Source organism: Pristiophorus japonicus, chromosome 1 (assembly GCF_044704955.1).
Source record: "Pristiophorus japonicus isolate sPriJap1 chromosome 1, sPriJap1.hap1, whole genome shotgun sequence".
In the NCBI taxonomy this organism is placed as follows: Eukaryota; Metazoa; Chordata; class Chondrichthyes; family Pristiophoridae; genus Pristiophorus; species Pristiophorus japonicus.
Genome location: NC_091977.1, coordinates 32297506 through 32315673, shown reverse-complemented (window position 1 = coordinate 32315673; position 18168 = coordinate 32297506). Strand labels below are relative to the sequence as shown.

The 18168-nt window shown below is 45.6% G+C and overlaps 1 protein-coding gene across 2 annotated transcripts in view; it reads left to right on the top strand.

The window, feature by feature from the left end:
- The window catches only part of asb5b (ankyrin repeat and SOCS box containing 5b), a 104546-nt gene that overhangs the window by 73246 nt on the left and 13132 nt on the right, over positions 1-18168 (top strand). For both annotated transcript variants that reach the window (XM_070878384.1, XM_070878393.1), the window contains exons 2-5: positions 7927-8006; positions 9985-10092; positions 11398-11548; positions 16752-16886. In XM_070878384.1, coding sequence (XP_070734485.1) covers positions 7927-8006; positions 9985-10092; positions 11398-11548; positions 16752-16886 — 474 coding nt within the window. The remainder of the gene's footprint in view (positions 1-7926; positions 8007-9984; positions 10093-11397; positions 11549-16751; positions 16887-18168) is intronic.

Here is an 18168-nt window from a genome sequence, read left to right as displayed (position 1 = left end):
CTCATCAACCGTCCCATACTTTAATCTATTTTCCCAGTCCACTTTAGCCAACTCTACCCTCATACCTTTGTAGTCTCCTTTATTTAAGCTCAGGACACTGGTTTGAGAACCGACTTTCTCACCCTCCAACTGAATTTAAAGTTCCACCATGTTATGGTCACTCAATCCTAGAGGATCTTTTACTATGGGATCATTTATTAATCCTGTCTCATTACACAGTACCACATCTAAGATAGCCTGCTCCCTGGTTGGTTCCGCAACGTACTGTTCAAGGAAACTATCCTGGATACACTCTATGAACTCTTCCTCAAGGCTACCCTGGCCAATTTGCTTTGTCCAATTAATATGAAGATTAAAATCACCCATGATTATTGCTGTTCCTTTATTACAAACCTCCATTATTTCTTGATTTATACTCCGTCCAACAGTGTAGCTACTGTTAGGGGGCCTATAGACTGCACCCACCAGCAACTTTTTCCCCTTAGTTTTCCTTATCTCCACCCAAACTGATTCAACAACTTGAGCCAGTATCGTTTCTCACTAGCACATTGATCTCATCCTTTATGAACAGTGCTATCCCATCTCTTTTTCCTTTCGGTCTGTCCTTCCGAATTGTCAAATACCCCCGAATATTTAGTTCCCAGTCCTGGTCACCTTGCAACCATATCTCTGTAATGGCTATCAGATCATACCCATTTGTATCTATTTGTGCCATCAACTCATCTATTTTTTTACGAATGCTACATGCATTTAGATAAAGAGCTTTTAATTATGTTTTTTTACCATTTTTTCTTGCTTTGACCCCACTTTCTGATTCACCTTTATGTTTTTACATTCTGTCCCTTCCTGGCACGCTCTGGTTTTCCTTTCCCCCAGTACTACCCTGATCTATGGTCTTCTCCTTGTTCTTTGACTTTTTAAATTTTTGTTCATCTGAATCCTCTCCCCACTCATTAATTTAAAGCCCTCTCCAACTATTTTGTTGCACCTGTAAAAACAACTGTAAATCAAATGCCCCCTTATTAAAGGGGCACTAAAACTGACACATTAAACTTTGGACGTAAAACAAATCAAATTAAAATTTGGTTACCAGGGGTGATGATGCACTCCAGTCCCACCGGTGGACACCACGTGCTCCATCTCCAGGGACACCCTGTCTCAGATGTAACCGCGGAAGAGAGGCAGGCAGTCCGGCTGAATGAAAGCCCTCGCTACAGCCCTAGTTATTTGATTTGCCAGGACCCTCATCCAAGCACAGTCAAAGTGGAGCCTGTCCGAATGGAACAGCTCCCTTTTACCCCAGTACTGGTGCCAGTGTCCCACGAACCAAAACCCATTCCTCCCACTCCAATATTTGAGCCACGTATTTAACTCTCTGATCTTATTTACCCTATGTAAAATTGCTCGTGGCTTGGGTAGTAATCCAGAGATTATTACCTTTGTGGTTCTGCACTTTAATTTGGCCCCTAGCTGCTCATACTCTCTCAGCAGAACCTCTTTCTTTGTCCTATCTGTGTCATTGGTACCCACATGGACCACGACAACTGGATCTTCCCCCTCCCACTCAAAGTTCCTCTCCAGCCCAGAGGATATGACCTTAACCCTGGCACCGGGTAGGCAGCACATCCTTCAGGACTCACACTTTCGGCTGCAGAGAACAGTATCTATCCCCCTAATGATACTGTCCCCTACCATTACAACGTTTCTTTTTACTCCCCCCCACTTAAATGACCCTCTGTACCACGGTGCTGTGGTCAGTTTGCTCATCCTCCCTGCAGTCCCTGCTCTCGTCCACACAGAGAATAAGAACCTTGTGCCTGTTGGACAAGAGCAAGGGCCGAGGCTCCTCCATCACTACCTCCTGACTCCCCATACCTTCCTCACTCGTAGTCACACCCTCCTGTTCCTGACCACGGACCAAATTTGAATTAATTACTCCAGTTGGTGTGACTAGCTGCAGGTAACTCGCCCCTCCCTGATGTGTCGCAGTGTCTGCAGCTCGGATTCCAGCTCATCAACACGGAACCGAAGTTCCTCGAGCTGCAGACACTTGCTGCAGATGTGGTCATGGTGGACCTCAATGGGGCCAACCAGCTCCCACATGCAGCAGCTGAAACACAGCGCCTGTCCTGCCATCGCTAATGTATTTAATTAATTAGATTTAGTTACTAATCCCGGCCCATAATCTAAGGCCCTTAATTTAAAGAGAGAAAAACCTCACCAACCAATCACTTCCCTGCCTTCCTGTGACATCGAATGTAGTCGTCCTGTTCTCCTTTTCCACCCTCTCTGAGCTGCTCGTAAGCTCCGCTCCTCCTCAGGTGTTCCCTCACAGGTCGGGGTGTTGGCGCTGTGTGTTGGGCTGGGCTGCTCGCTGCTTTTATCCCCACTGCTGCCGGTGTTGTTCCCTCACAGGTCAGGGTGTCGGCGCTGTGTGCTGGGCTGGGCTTTGGACGACAGTTAAGAACCAACCAGACTAGAATCACATAGACCGGGTAAGGTTGGCAGGTTTCCTTTCCCAAAGCATATTAATGAACCAGATGGGTTTTTTCGACAATCCGGTAGTTTAACGTTGACCATTATGATACTAGCGTTTTATTACAGATTTATTTAATTCATTTAATTTATATTCCCCAGCTGCCAGAGTGGGATTTGAACTCATGTTTCTAGATCATTAGTCTAGGCCACTGGGTTACTAGTCTAGTAACATAAACACTATGCTACCATTCCCTGAATTGAATGGCAGAACAGGCTTAAGGGGCTGAATGACCTACTGCTCTTCCTGTGTTCCTAGCCTGCTTTTGCTAAAAACTGCAGATCTCTGAGGCTCTGCTAATGGCTCAGTGGGTGAACTTACTGCATGATGTAATACTAACCCACATGGGAAGATCCCAGGTTTGATCCACTGCTCCGTACTCATTAGCTCATCTCAGTCGGGCATTGGGAGAATCACAGTTAACTTCAGTGTCTCTGAGCTCGAGAAGTGGAAAATTCAGCAGTGGTTCCTGCATCTGTTTAGTATCCAGTAATCCCTGCTGGAACAGTGAGCATGTCGAGACATTGGTGGCCCAAACCAAGTGCTCTACTCAGAACTCCTATGGCAAGCGAGCTCCAGGTGGGCAGAGGAAACCTTTTCAAGGACACCCTCCAAGTCTCCTTGATAAAATGCAACATCCCCACCGACACCTGGGAGTCCCTGGCCAAAGACCGCCCAAAGTGGAGGAAGAGGAACGGGGAACAAAGAAATGGCAGACCAATTGAACAAGTACTTTGGTTCAGTATTCACTGAGGAGGACACAAACAACCTACCGGATATAAAAGGGGTCAGAGAGTCTAGTAAGGAGGAGAAACTGAGGGAAATCTTTATTAGTCGGGAAATTGTGTTGGGGAAATTGATGGGATTGAAGGCCGATAAATCTCCAGGGTCTGATGGACTGCATCCCAGAGTACTTAAGGAGGTGGCCTTGGAAATAGCGGATGCATTGCCAGTCATTTTCCAACATTCTATTGACTCTGGATCAGTTCCTATCGAGTGGAGGGTAGCCAATGTAACCCCACTTTTTAAAAAAGGAGGGAGAGAGAAAGCAGGGAATTATAGACCGGTCAGCCTGACCTCAGTAGTGGGTAAAATGATGGAATCAATTATTAAGGATGTCATAGCAGCGTATTTGGAAAATGGTGACATGATAGGTCCAAGTCAGCATGGATTTGTGAAAGGGAGATCATGCTTGACAAATCTTCTGGAATTTTTTGAGGATGTTTCCAATAAAGTGGACAAAGGAGTACCAGTTGATGTGGTATATTTGGACTTTCAGAAGGCTTTCGACAAGGTCCCACACAGGAGATTAATGTGCAAAGTTAAAGCACATGTGATTGGGGGTAGTGTGCTGACGTGGATTGAGAACTGGTTGTCAGACAGGAAGCAAAGAGTAGGAGTAAATGGGTACTTTTCGGAATGGCAGGCAGTGACTAGTGGGGTAGCGCAGGGTTCTGTGCTGGGGCCCCAGCTGTTTACATTGTACATTAATGATTTAGACGAGGGGATTAAATGTAGTATCTCCAAATTTGCGGATGACACTAAGTTGGGTGGCAATGTGAGCTGCGAGGAGGATGCTATGAGGCTGCAGAGTGACTTGGATAGGTTAGGTGAGTGGGCAAATGCGTGGCAGATGAAGTATAATGTGGATAAATGTGAGGTTATCCACTTTGGTGGTAAAAACAGAGAGACAGACTATTATCTGAATGGTGACTGATTAGGAAAAGGGAAGGTGCAACGAGACCTGGGTGTCATGGTACATCAGTCATTGAAGGTTGGCTTGCAGGTACAGCAGGCGGTTAAGAAAGCAAATGGCATGTTGGCCTTCATAGCAAGGGGATTTGAGTACAGGGGCAGGGAGGTGTTACTACAGTTGTACAGGGCCTTGGTGAGGCCACACCTGGAGTATTGTGTACAGTTTTGGTCTCCTAACTTGAGGAAGGACATTCTTGCTATTGAGGGAGCGCAGCGAAGATTCACCAGACTGATTCCCGGGATGGTGGGACTGACCTATCAAGAAAGACTGGATCAACTGGGCTTGTATTCACTGGAGTTCAGAAGAGTGAGAGGGGACCTCATAGAAACATTTAAAATTCTGACGGGTTTGGACAGGTTGGATGCAGGAAGAATGTTCCCAATGTTGGGGAAGTCCAGAACCAGGGGTCACAGTCTAAGGATAAGGGGTAAGCCATTTAGGACCGAGATAAGGAGAAACTTCTTCACCCAGAGAGTGGTGAACCTGTGGAATTCTCTACCACAGAAAGTAGTTGAGGCCAATTCACTAAATATATTCAAAGGGGAGTTAGATGAAGTCCTTACTACTCGGAGGATCAAGGGGTATGGCGTGAAAGCAGGAAGAGGGTACTGAAGTTTCATGTTCAGCCATGAACTCATTGAATGGCGGTGCAGGCTAGAAGGGCTGAATGGCCTGCTCCTGCACCTATTTTCTATGTTTCTATGTTTCTAAGAGCATCCGGGAAGGCGCTGAGCACCTCGTGTCTTGTCGCCGAGAGCATGCAGAAAGCAAGCGCAGGCAGCGGAAGGAGCGTGCGGCAAACCAGACTTCCCACCCACCCTTTCCTTCAACGACTGTCTGTCCCACCTGTGACAGAGACTGTAATTCCTGTATTGGACTGTTCAGTCACCTGAGAACTCACTTTTAGAGCGGAAGCAAGTCTTCCTCGATGCCTATGATGAGGATGACATTGGTTAAGGAGAGGATTGGGCTGAGCTGTGATGGTCCAATTGTCTATTGATAGTCACTGGCTAGGCTCATAACCTGAAGACTGGTCACTCATGTAAGTGCATGCAGAACAACACCCGAAAGGGAGAAAATTGGATGGTGGGGGGTGCGGTAAGCAATAGATGATCTCCTTAATGGAGAAGCACAGATAATGTTATGTTGCATCAACTCCTGCTTTGACAACATTGGCAAAGACATAAGGAGTAATTCCATGATCCTACACTCCCAGCAAGGAGCAGCACTTAGAGGAGAACAGGTTGGGGAATCAGAGCTATAATACTGTAGCCCTATTTCCAAACTGCACTTTCTGTGAGCAAGTCTCCTCACCAGAAATGTTGGATTGCGGAATCATGACTATACTTTTCAAATCTTTGTTATAGTTTTGCCGATGTACGCGTGCATTTTTAAGAAAATAATTGCTGGAACAGAATGTTCTATATCTCGCAAAATCATTTGGAATTTACCAAACACATCTTTGAAATGACATCTCACTTTAATTTCCCCTTTCTCTTAGTTGCTAGGAAATAAAATCCAAATCTATTCACTTCAATAACCTGCAGGTTAATTGCATCGACAGTAGTGATTGCAAGAAAGGAGAGAGAGAGAAAACGGATAATTATAGACCGGTTCGCCGGACATCGGTAGTGGGGAAAATGTTGGAATCAATTATTAAAGATGAAATAGCAGCATATTTGGAAAGCAGTGACAGGATAGATCCAAGTCAGCATGGATTTATGAAAGGGAAATCATGCTTGACGAATCTTCTGGAATTTTTTGAGGATGTAACTGGTAGAGTGGACAAGGGAGAACCAGTGGATGTGGTGTATTTGGACTTTCAAAAGGCTTTTGACAAGGTCCCACACAAGAGATTGGTGTGCAAAATTAAAGTACATGGTATTGGGGTAGTGTGCTGACGTGGATAGAGAACTGGTTGGCAGACAGGAAGCGGAGAGTCGGGATAAACGGGTCCTTTTAAGAATGGCAGGCAGTGACTAGTGGGATGCTGCAGGGCTCAGTGCTGGGACCCGAGCTATTTACAATATACATTAATTCTTTGGATGAAGGAATTGAGTGTAATATCTCCAAGTTTGCAGATGACACTAAGCTGGGTGGCGGTGTGAGCTGTGAGGAGGACTCTAAAAGGCTGCAGGGTGACTTGGACAGGTTAGGTGAGTGAGCAAATGCATGGCAGATGCAGTATAATGTGGATAACTGTGAGGTTATCCACTTTGGTGGCAAAAACATGAAGGCAGAATATTATCTGAATGGTGGCAGATTCAGAAAAGGGGAGGTGCAACGAGACCTGGGTGTCATGGTACATCAGTCATTGAAAGTTGGCATGCAGGTACAGCAGGTGGTGAAGAAGGCAAATGGTATGTTGGCCTTCATAGCTAGGGGATTTGAGTATAGGAGCAGGGAGGTCTTACTGCAGTTGTACAGGGCCTTAGTGAGGCCTCACCTGGAATATTGTGTTCAGTTTTGGTCTCCTAATCTGAGGAAGAACGTTCTTGCTATTGAGGGAGTGCAGCGAAGGTTCACCAGACTGATTCCCGGGATGGCAGGACTGACATATGAGGAGAGACTGGATTGACTGGGCCTGTATTCACTGGGGTTTAGAAAGATGAAAGGGGATCTCATAGAAACATATAAAATTCTGACGGGACTGGACAGGTTAGATGCAGGAAGAATGTTTCCGATGTTGGAGAAGTCCAGAACCAGGGGACATAATCTAAGGATAAGGGGTAGGCCATTTAGGATTGAGATGAGGAGAAACTTCTTCACTCAGAGAGTTGTTAACCTGTGGAATTCCCTGCCGCAGAGAGTTGTTGATGCCAGTTCATTGGATATATTCAAGAGGGAATTAGATATGGTCCTTACGGCTAAAGGGATCAAGGGGAATGGAGAGAAAGATGGAAAGGGGTACTGAGGTGAATGATCAGCCATGAATGGTTGTGCAGGCTCGAAGGGCCGAATGGCCTACTCCTGCACCTATTTTCTATGTTTCGATTAAATATTTGAAAGCTAAGGGTTATGGGGAGCAGGCAGGGAAGATGAGTTGAGGCCAGGATCAGATCAGCCATGATGTTATTGAATGGCAGAGCAGGCTCGAGGGGCCAAATGGCCTACTCCTGCTCTAGCTGATGACTGAAGTGTCAGCATTGATACAGAGTTACTGTTTTCTGTCTACTTGTTATGATTTAGCCCATCTATAAAGTAAAATCATTTATGTCGGGTATGAATGCAGTCACTGGTCTGTGCGAAATAGTAAAGTCAGTCATTTGGCAGAAATAATAAATCCTTTGAGGGCTCCGACTACACCGTCCAAAAAAAGTATCATTTGTTTATGACATGTTGGTATGACCAGTAAACGTGACTTTGTTGGGTGTATCTCAATGTACGATTGGAGGGAAAAATAGAAAATTGAGGTTGTCACAAAGTGTTTTCTTGTTTATTTGCTCACTGAACTATCTTGAAGTGCAATGAATGTTTCCAGAATTAATTCTTTTTCATTCAGCCAAACCTCTTATTGGATGAGGGTGGTGTGACCCAACAGTACCGGTGACATGCGATCGAAACTCCCTTCGTCACAACCTTTTACCCACTCTGACTAGCGGTTTTATTTATAGTTTTATTTTCTTTTTGAAAGGTTCATGGGCTGACCGTTCACCTCTACATGAGGCAGCCAGTCAGGGACGCCTTCTGTCCCTCAAAACCTTGCTTGCACAGGTAAGTGATTGTGCTGTGCGTTGAGTAATGTATTTTATTCTGTAATCGTTTCACCAGCAGAGTTTTACACTTGTTACATGACTGAGCAGTGTCCCTACTTGTGTATAATCTTACACTGTTATTTGGAGTTTGAAATCATCTTGCACGTCAGTCGATATCCAAAGGAATTTGTCGAGAGCACTCTCCTACCAGCCTTTCTTTCTTCTTGTCAGTGCTGACCATGGCTCAGTTGGTAGAGGATTGAGGGTTCAAGTCCCACGCCAGAGACTTGAGCACATAATCCAGGCTGCCACTCCAGTGCAGTACTGAGGGAGTGCCGCACTGTCAGAGGTGCCATCTTTCAGATGTGACGTTGAACTGAGTTCCCTTCTGCCCTCTCGGGTGGACATGAAAGATCTCGTGGTATTATTTTTATAAAGGCAGGGGAATTCTCACTCGTGTCCTGGCCAAAAGGTATTCTTTAACCAACATCACTTATAGAAACATTTAAAATAATGAAAGGGATAGACAAGATCGAGGCAGAGAGGTTGTTTCCACTGGTCGTGGAGACTAGAACTAGGGGGCACAGCCTCAAAATACGGGGGAGCCAATTTAAAACTGAGTTGAGAAGGAATTTCTTCTCCCAGAGAGTTGTGAATCTGTGGAATTTTCTGCCCAAGGAAGCAGTTGAGGCTAGCTCATTGAATGTATTCAAGTCACAGATAGATAGATTTTTAACCATAAGGGAATTAAGGGTTACGGGGAGCGGGCGGGTAAGTGGAGCTGAGTCCACGGCCAGATCAGCCATGATCATGTTGAATGGCGGAGCAGGCTCAAGGGGCTAGATGGCCTACTCCTGTTCCTAATTCTTATGTTCTTATGTTCTTATAAAACAGATTATCTGGTCATTGACTCATTGCTGTTTGTGGGAGCTTGCTGTGCACAAATTGGCTACCGCATTTCCCACATGATAACAGTGACTACACTCCAAAAGTATTTCATTGGCTGTAAAGTGCTTTGGGATATCCTAAGGATGTGAAAAGCTCTTCGTAAATGCAAGTGTTTCTTTCTGTTTATGCTTGCATTTACATAGCGCCTTTCATGACCAGCAGATGTCTCAAACAGCCACAGCCAGTTAGTACTTTTGGAGTGCAGTCACTGTTGTAATGTGGGAAATGGGGCAACCAATTTGCACACAGCAAGCTCCCACAAACAGCAATGTAACAATGACCAGATAATCAGTTTTTGTTACGTTGACTGAGGGATAAATATTGGCCTGGGCACCTGGGATAACTCCCCTGCTCTTCTTCAAAATAGTGCCATGGGATCTTTTACATCTACCTGAGAGAGCACGTGAGGCTTGGTTTAATATCTCATCTGAAAGACGACATCTCCTGCAGTGCAGTGTTCCCTCAGCCCTGGAGTGGGACTTGAACCCACAACCTTCTGACTCGGAGGCAAGTGTCCTACCTACTGAGCCACAGCTGTCACTGAAAATAAAAATGAAAGGAACTATGTGAGAAGGAAGATTATCTTTTTTATCACTGTATCTATCGACTGTACTTGCTATGCTGTGGCTTCGGACAGCTCCCATTCATTGCACTCTGGTTGTAGCCTGACTACTGTACTTGCTGACTGTCTTTGATGCCCAACCTGGTGATGCATTGAGCTGCAGCATAGCTGCAAAAGAGAGTCTTCGAATCTCAACAGAAGATCTGGTTGAATCCCAGTCTTAGCTCATAAGCTACGCTTAAAGGTGCGCTTGTTTGTTCTTCTCAACTGAGATATCTACAGAAAGAAGGAGATATCATCCGCAAAAAGAGCTCTGCCTACTTGGATGCTAAACAGACAATTTAAGTGTGGGTTGGGGTCGGGGGAGAGGGGGCGGGGGAAGAGGAACAAAACAAACAATTCATAATTAAATACTGAAAATTTTATTTTTTTCGATCTATCTTACCCGTTTTGATTGCACCGTTGAAACTTTTCTTGTGTATTTCAGGGTCACAGTCCAAACACACTGACGATAGATCATGTTTCTCCACTCCACGATGCCTGTCTGGGGAACCATGTAGCATGTGCCAAAGCCCTAATCGAGGCAGGTGGCTATGTAAGTATCTTATGAGAATCTCTCCCTCGAAAGACTGGATGATAGGGCAACTGGAGCTTTCAAGACTGAGATATTTTATTGTAATGTAAGGTTCTGTGCGCAGGTCAGATGGCATGAGCTCCTTTGCCCACCTCTATCCAAGCTCCTTTGGCACTGGCCTTCACTGAAGGGTGGCCCACAAAGGACCAGCCTTCGTCACAGAATCTTCTTCAGCAGCAGTTCCAAAAGCTGCTTCACTGAATTAAACTGTTCCAATGCGTGCCCTTGCCACATCCATTTCTCCCCCTCTTCAGCTGCAGCCCTTTAAGAACTGCTGGTGTTGGGTAACCTGCCCTTTGACCCAGATACGATCTAAGCACTGTGCACCCCGGCAAAGTTCTAATGAGTGTTATAGCAGAAGGTCGCCTCTCTGTGTGCTACAGGTGCTCAGCGGGCCCAAGGGACCTGCATGTTTCTGTACTACGACCACACTGCATCATTTATGCTTTAAATCAGCTGGCTGGAGGCATCCTGGGAGTAGATGTTCTGTAAGGAATTCTACCTGATGCCAGAAGCAACTGTACTCCAATGGCCCTACGAGTGGGATCAATCAGCTTTTTGGAAACAATTTGGGTGCTAGATTTACTTCAAAAAAATCTCAGGCTTCTCAATCGGAACACTGTGGCCTGGATTTTCCGGTCCTTTGCGCTCCGGCTTTCGCGGTGAGGTTTCCAGCGCCCCGTCGCGATCCTCCAGTCAGGATTTGCAGTGGCACTGAGCTGCGCCTGGTGTGCAACGCCCCTGGTTGTGACACCGGCGTGGTTTCGAGTCTTGCCCGACCCATCCACCCGCAATGACTGCCTGGGAAATCAGGACGATCCCTTCGGCGGAGAGGGAGGTAATGGACTCCAAAAGTAGGTGCGATTGTTTTTTTTCTTTAAATTTTTTGTGCGATTGGTGCTGCGGTGGCTAGGCAATGTTTTGGAAATTTTTTTTTTAAGTTCTCCCCCTCCCATCCTCCAGGCGTCTCTCAGAGCTCTCCCTGGCTGGCTGTTTAGCTTGGGAGTTTCCCATCCTAGCACCGAGAGGTGTACAATACCTCCCTTAGCACTGCGCCCCCTGACACAGGGCCTAGATGCCCAAACTTACCTACTGAGACGCAAACTATTCCCGGCCGCTAACTTTCCCGCCCCACCGCCATTATCGCCCCGAAAACATAAAAGCCTAAAACCCACCCCTATATTTTCCTCAAATCTATTTATTCATGCAGAATATCTCTCCAATATAACGCATAACTAATGTTTTGCCGACTGTCTCTGTTTTTAGGTCAATGCCACTACTATTGATGGTGTGACTCCGCTGTTTAACGCATGTGCCAGTGGCAGTGCAAGTTGTGCAGAGCTGGTATTGCAGAATGGTGCCAAACTGCAAGGGCAGGACTGTTGGGCTTCACCCATTCATGAAGCATCAAGCAAAGGTCAGTCATCGACTCACAGCAACGTTCTTCTTATCTAACACAAAGTACTGCGGATGCTGCAAGTCTGAAATAGAAACTGAAAATGCTGAAACACTCAGCAGGTCAGGCAGCATCTGTGGAGAGAGAAGCAGAGTTAACGTTTCAGGTCGATGACCCTTCGTCAGAACAGCATTTTCAGTTTTCATTCTTTCTTTTCTCTTTTGTTTACATTTCACTTCACGTCGTTCGTGTTTGAGCATTTTATGTGTGACAATGCAGCACACACATTTATAAGCAGATGTAGCATGCAAGGCGTGTCAATAATAAGCAAAAGGACAAAAGTCTTTCAATCACAATTACGCAGCCATAAATAGATACAATAAACACAATTTATTCTCCTTCCCACAGCACCTTCCCATGCAAGCGCAGGAGGCCCTTTTACCTCCACACTCCCCACTGTCAAGGGCCCCAAATACCCCTTCCAGGTGAAGCAGCAATTTACTTGAATTTCTTTCAACTTTGTATGCTCACGATGTGGTCTCCTCTACATTGGGAAGACCCAATGTAGATTGGGTGACCACTTTCCTGAACACCTCCTTTTAGTTTGTAAATGTGACCCTGAGCTTCCAGTCACCTGTCACTTTCATTCTCCACTCCATTCCCACTCCGATATCTCCGTCCTCCACTGTTCCAATGAAGCTCAACACAAGCTCGAGGAACAGCACCTCATCTATCGTTTAGGCACTTTACAAACTTCTGGACTCAACATCGAGTTCAACAATTTCAGAGCATAACCTCTGGCCATCTTTGGCTCTCTCCTTCCCCCACCCCACCCCATCTTGTTTTTTGTCTTCTTTCTTCTCTCATTATTTTCTCTTTGTCTATAATGGCAGCTGGTTATTACTACGCCATTCACACCCTATCCATATATTTATGTTTTTCTGACTTCTGTCATTACCATTTCAATTCAGCCACCATCCCTTTTGTCTCTCTAATCTCTCCTGCTTTCCACCCCATCACAGACCTTCCACAATTTCCCCCGAGCTGGGGGCGGCGGGAACGGGTTTCTGCCGCACCCCATGTTTCCGCCCCGCCCAGTGCGCCGACCCCTTACCACCCGACGGAGACCCCTTACCACCCGACGGAGACCCCTTACCACCCGGCAGTGACCCCTTACCACCCGGCAGTGACCCCTTACCGCCCCGCGGCGACGCCTTACCGCCCCGCTGGGGAAATTGCCCCGCGGGATGCGCAGCCACCGCTGGTTGGTGCCCCCGACAGCTTCGCAAGGCGGGAAGCTGCCAGTGACTGGGTGGTGCGGCCACGCTTAAAGGGGAGTGCGCATTGCCGTAGCCGCTAATTTGTATTAATTGTCGGCCGATTCCTGGGTCAGCCCAACAATGATGGCCGCAAGTTTGGCTGGACTGTCAACAGACAGCCTGGCACCTCCTCTTGGGTGCTGGGTCACTGGCCAGGTGGAAGCCCTTCCTGGTGGCCCAGTGGGCTCCACGTCAGCCTCGCATCATCCCTCCTCTTTAAGTGAAGGGGAGGGACGTTGCGACGTGTTAGCGAGATGTGGCACGTCCGTGCGGAGGAGATGGACACCTCCCTGCTCCCTCGCAAACCCGCCCCTACACTGCCTCAAACAGCGCCCCAAAGTGCTGGGAGATGGTGTCAGAGTTAGAGAGCCCAATTCTCCGGTTCTCCCTTATGATTCCCGCCGGTCAGTAAATTTCTGGTTAATTCAAATTGCCTTCCCCAATTTCCCGCTGAGGGTAATAGAAATTACGTGCAGGAGCAGGCCATTCAGCCCTTCAAGCCTGCACCACCATTCAATAAGATCATGGCTGATCATTTCGGCCCCTAGGTGCGAATTCCCTTCAGTCTAGAAGATTAAAGGGTGATCTAAGGGTGGTTTAAAATGATTTAAGGTGCTGATAGGATCGATAGAGAAACTAATTCCTCTGGTGGGGGAGTCCAGAATAACCTTAAAATTAGAGGTGGGCCATTCAGGAGTGATGTCAGGAAGCACTTCTTCACACACGGGGTAATGGAAATCTGGAACTCTCTCCCCTAAGAGGTAAGGTCAATTGAAAATTTCAAAAGTGAGATTGATAAATTTTTGTTAGGCAAGGGTATTAAGGGATATGGAACCAAAGCGGTTAGATGGAGTTAGACACAGATCAACCAGGACCTAATTGAATGGTGGAACAGGCTTGAGGGGGTGAATGGCCTGCTCCTGTTCCTGTGTTCTGCAAGAGGTAATGAGCCATCCTTTCAGTCCTTAACCTAAATCCACACGAGAACCAGGCTCGTACTTGGTCACCATGTTGGAATGCAATGGCAAGGGATAATGATAAAGCAACCACATGATCCAGAATTTTGTGCATTCACATGTGAGATGCTTCTCACAAAGGGTAATGGGAATCTAGAACTGCCTCAAAAAACTGTTGAGGCTGGGGGTCAATTGAACATTTCAAAACTAAGATGGATAGATTGTTTAAAGCACGTGTATTAAGGCTTATGGAACCAAGGTGGTAGATGGAATTAAGCTACAAATCAGCCATGATCTAGTGGAATGGCAGAACAGGCTTGAGGGGCTGAATATCCTGCTCCTGTTCCTATATTTGTATGTTCCTAACTTTGCATAACCTGGTGTGCCCTTTAACACTAGTTGATATTAAGTTCAATCAAAAGCTAACTGCTATTCATTCCATTCTGAAGACCAGAGCCCTGCCTTTGTTTATGGCAAAGTTAATCAGACACGTAGCTTTGGTACAATTATTAGGAGCAGGAGTAGGATCAGGGCTGATCTTCCACCCCAACTCCACTTTGCTGCATTATCCCCATATGCCAAGATTCCCTTAATATCCAAAAATCTATCGATCTCTGTCTTGAATATATTCAAAGACTGAGCTTCCATAGTCCTCTGGGGTAGAGAATTCCAAGATTTACCACCCTCTGAGTGAAGACTTTTCTTGTCATCTCAGTCCCATTATTCTGAGACAGTGACCCCTGGTTCTAGACTCCCCAGCCAGGGAAGACAGCCTCTCTGCATCTTCTGTTCCTGGAGAGTTTTTTTGTACATTGCAGATGACTGCCTTTCTTTATACTTTGTTTTTAAAAGTGTTAAAACTTTTTTAAAAAGGAGGGAGAGAGAAAACAGGTAATTATAGACTGGTCAGCCTGACATCAGTAGTGGGTAAAATGATGGAATTAATTATTAAGGATGTCATAGCAGCGCATTTGGAAAGAGGTGACATGATAGGTCCAAGTCAGCATAGATTTGTGAAAGGGAAATCATGCTTGACAAATCTTCTGGAATTTTTTGAGGATGTTTCCAGTAGAATGGATGTGTTATATTTGGACTTTCAGAAGGCTTTTGACAAGGTCCCACACAAGAGATTAATGTGCAAAGTTAAAGCACATGGGATTGGGGGTAGTGTGCTGACATGGATTGAGAACTGGTTGTCAGACAGGAAGCAAAGAGTTGGAGTAAATGGGTACTTTTCAGTTTGGCAGACAGTGACTAGTGGGATACCGCAAGGTTCTGTGCTGAGGCCCCAGCTGTTTACATTGTACATTAATGATTTAGACGAGGGGATTAAATGTAGTATCTCCAAATTTGCGGATGACACTAATTTGGGTGGCAGTGTGAGCAGCGAGGAGGATGCTATGAGGTTGCAGAGTGACTTGGATAGGTTAGGTGAGTGGGCAAATGCATGGCAGATGAAGTATAATGTGGATAAATGTGAGGTTATCCACTTTGGTGGTAAAAACAGAGAGACAAACTATTATCTGAATGGTGACAGATTAGGAAAAGGGGAGGTCCAACGAGACCTGGGTGTCATGGTACATCAGTCATTGAAGGTTGGCATGCAGGTACAGCAGACGGTTAAAAAAGCAAATGACATGTTGGCCTTCATAGCGAGGGGATTTGAGTACAGGGGCAGGGAGGTGTTACTACAGTTGTACAGGGCCTTGGTGAGGCCATACCTGGAGTATTGTGTACAGTTTTGGTCTCCTAACTTGAGGAAGGACATTCTTGCTATTGAGGGAGTGCAGCGAAGGTTCACCAGACTGATTCCCGGGATGGCGGGACTGACCTATCAAGAAAGACTGGATCAACTGGGCTTGTATTCACTGGAGTTCAGAAGAATGAGAGGGGATCTCATAGAAACGTTTGAAATTCTGACGGGTTTAGACAGGTTAGATGCAGGAAGAATGTTCCCAATGTTGGGGAAGTCTAGAACCAGGGGTCACAGTCTAAGGATAAGGGGTAAGCCATTTAGGACCGAGATGAGGAGAAACTTCTTCACACAGAGAGTGTGAACCTGTGGAATTCTCTACCACAGAATGTTGTTGAGGCCAATTCACTAAATATATTCAAAAAGGAGTTAGATGTAGTCCTTACTACTAGGGGAATCAAGGGGTATGGAGAGAAAGCAGGAATGGGGTACTGAAGTTGCATGTTCAGCCATGAACTCATTGAATGGCGGTGCAGGCTAGAAGGGCCGAATGGCCTACTCCTGCACCTATTTTCTATGTTTCGAAGATTCTATGTGATACAAAAATTAACTTTCGACGGTATGTGACTGGCAGCCATATTTTTTTAATTTGTTCATGAGATGTGGGCATCGCTGGCAATGCCAGCATTTATTGCCCATCCCTAATTGCCTTTGAGAATGTGGTGGTGAGCCGCCTTCTTGAACTGCTGCAGTCCTTGTGGTGAAGGTGCTCCTACAGTGTTGTTAGGGAGGGAGTTCCAAGATTTTGACCGAGCGACGATGAAAGGACAGAAATATATTTCCATCAGGTTGGTGCGTGATGTGAGGGGAACGTGGAGGTGATGGTGTACCCATGCGCCTGCTGCCCTTGTCCTCCTAGGTGATAGAGGTCGCGGGTTTGGGAGTGCACACACACAGATACTTTCTATAATACAGGGTACTAGCAGATATCCCCTGGTCAAACTGAGTCAGACAATATTCTAAAGTTGTGACAGGAAGTCAGTGTGACAGGAAGTTAGTGTGACTTGTATAGGAAATGTACATTATTCACATAGAACTTTGGAACGTTCAATCTGAACTTCAAATAAATACTCCTGAACTATACCTATGGAAGCAAGTAACAATACGTAACTGCTTATTTTTCATAAAAATGAACATTTTGTTACTTTTTTTTAACCGATGGTGCAGTATTTCTAAACCTCTGATCTTGTAACTAGGTCGCAGTGAATGTTTACAAGTGTTGATTTCCTGGGGTGTGGACATTGACCTAGATATCTCTCATCAGGGAACGCCCCTTTATGTAGCTTGTGTCCATCAACAGTACTTTTGCATTAGAAAACTGCTCCGTGCAGGTAAGAGCTTCTGCAGTTCCCATTACAGTTTGGATTTACTTGCCATATATACTGGAGAGGTGGGGGAATGTTCCATTATTATTATGCAAATGTTCTTATGTTCCCTTTGAAAATATTGAAGACCTGAATTGATTGACTGAAGAGTGCCCCCTCCTGGGGCCATTCAGTTCTTCAACATTTGCAGCAATTGTCCCCAATTTCTTACGGGGCTTTATATCGATTTAAGAGTAAATGTCACTGCTATAACAAAAAGTTACAAATATTTAGCAGATCTAATTGATTAGCTATCTGTAATTCTGAAGTATGGTGTATTCTTACATTACCTAGAATGACACAGCAACTGGTCCATGCCAGCGTTTATGCTCCACATGTGTCTCCTCCCACCCTTCTTCATCTATCCCGATCAGCATATCCTTCTATTCCTTTCTCCCTTGTGTGCGTATCTCACTTCCCCTTAAATTTATCTACTCCTCAACTCCTCAACTACCATTTGTGGTAGCGAGTTCCACATTCTTACCATTCTCTGGGTAAAGAAATTCCTCTTGAATTCCCTATTGGATTCATTGGTGACTATCTTTTATTTATGGTCCTGAGTTTTGGTCTTCACCACAAGTGTGACAGAATTATTGATATTGCTCATAAGATGAGCAGTTCAGAAGAAGACCTGTTGGCCTATGTGGGCTCACCCTTCCTGTGGTCCATGAAGCCAGTGCACATGGCTATAAAACCTCCAGTGTAGCTGTGATGACAAAATGGTGTTAACAATCTCGCCACAGATATATAAATTATTGTTTGCTTGACCATTTCCTTTAGTTTGCCTTTTTTATCCCCTCCTCTCCTAAGAGGTACTGACTTGAGCTGAGGCCCATTTCCAGTACCGCACCCAAGTTTTACATGTGTACAATGGGTCCAAGATGCAGAAGACTTCTTAGACCATTTTGTTCTCAACTTTCCAGAATAACAACCTTCCCATTACAGCATTAATGTTGACAAGACCTCGGGTTAAAGTTCACCCAAAAGATGGCAGTTCTGATAACACAGCGCTCCCTCAATTCTGCACTGATGTGTCAGCCTAGATTATTCTGTTGTAAGATTCGAACTCAAAACATTCTGACCCAGGATGATGCCAAAAATGTCAAGCTGCCTGGACAATGAGTGTGAGCAGGGTTGTACCGGTCTCTGTCAGAGTGTAACAAAATGCAAACGTAGCTCTGATTCTCCAGCTAGCTTCAACACTACATCTAGAAATATGGCCAAAGGTTAGAGCTTCAGAATCCAAATC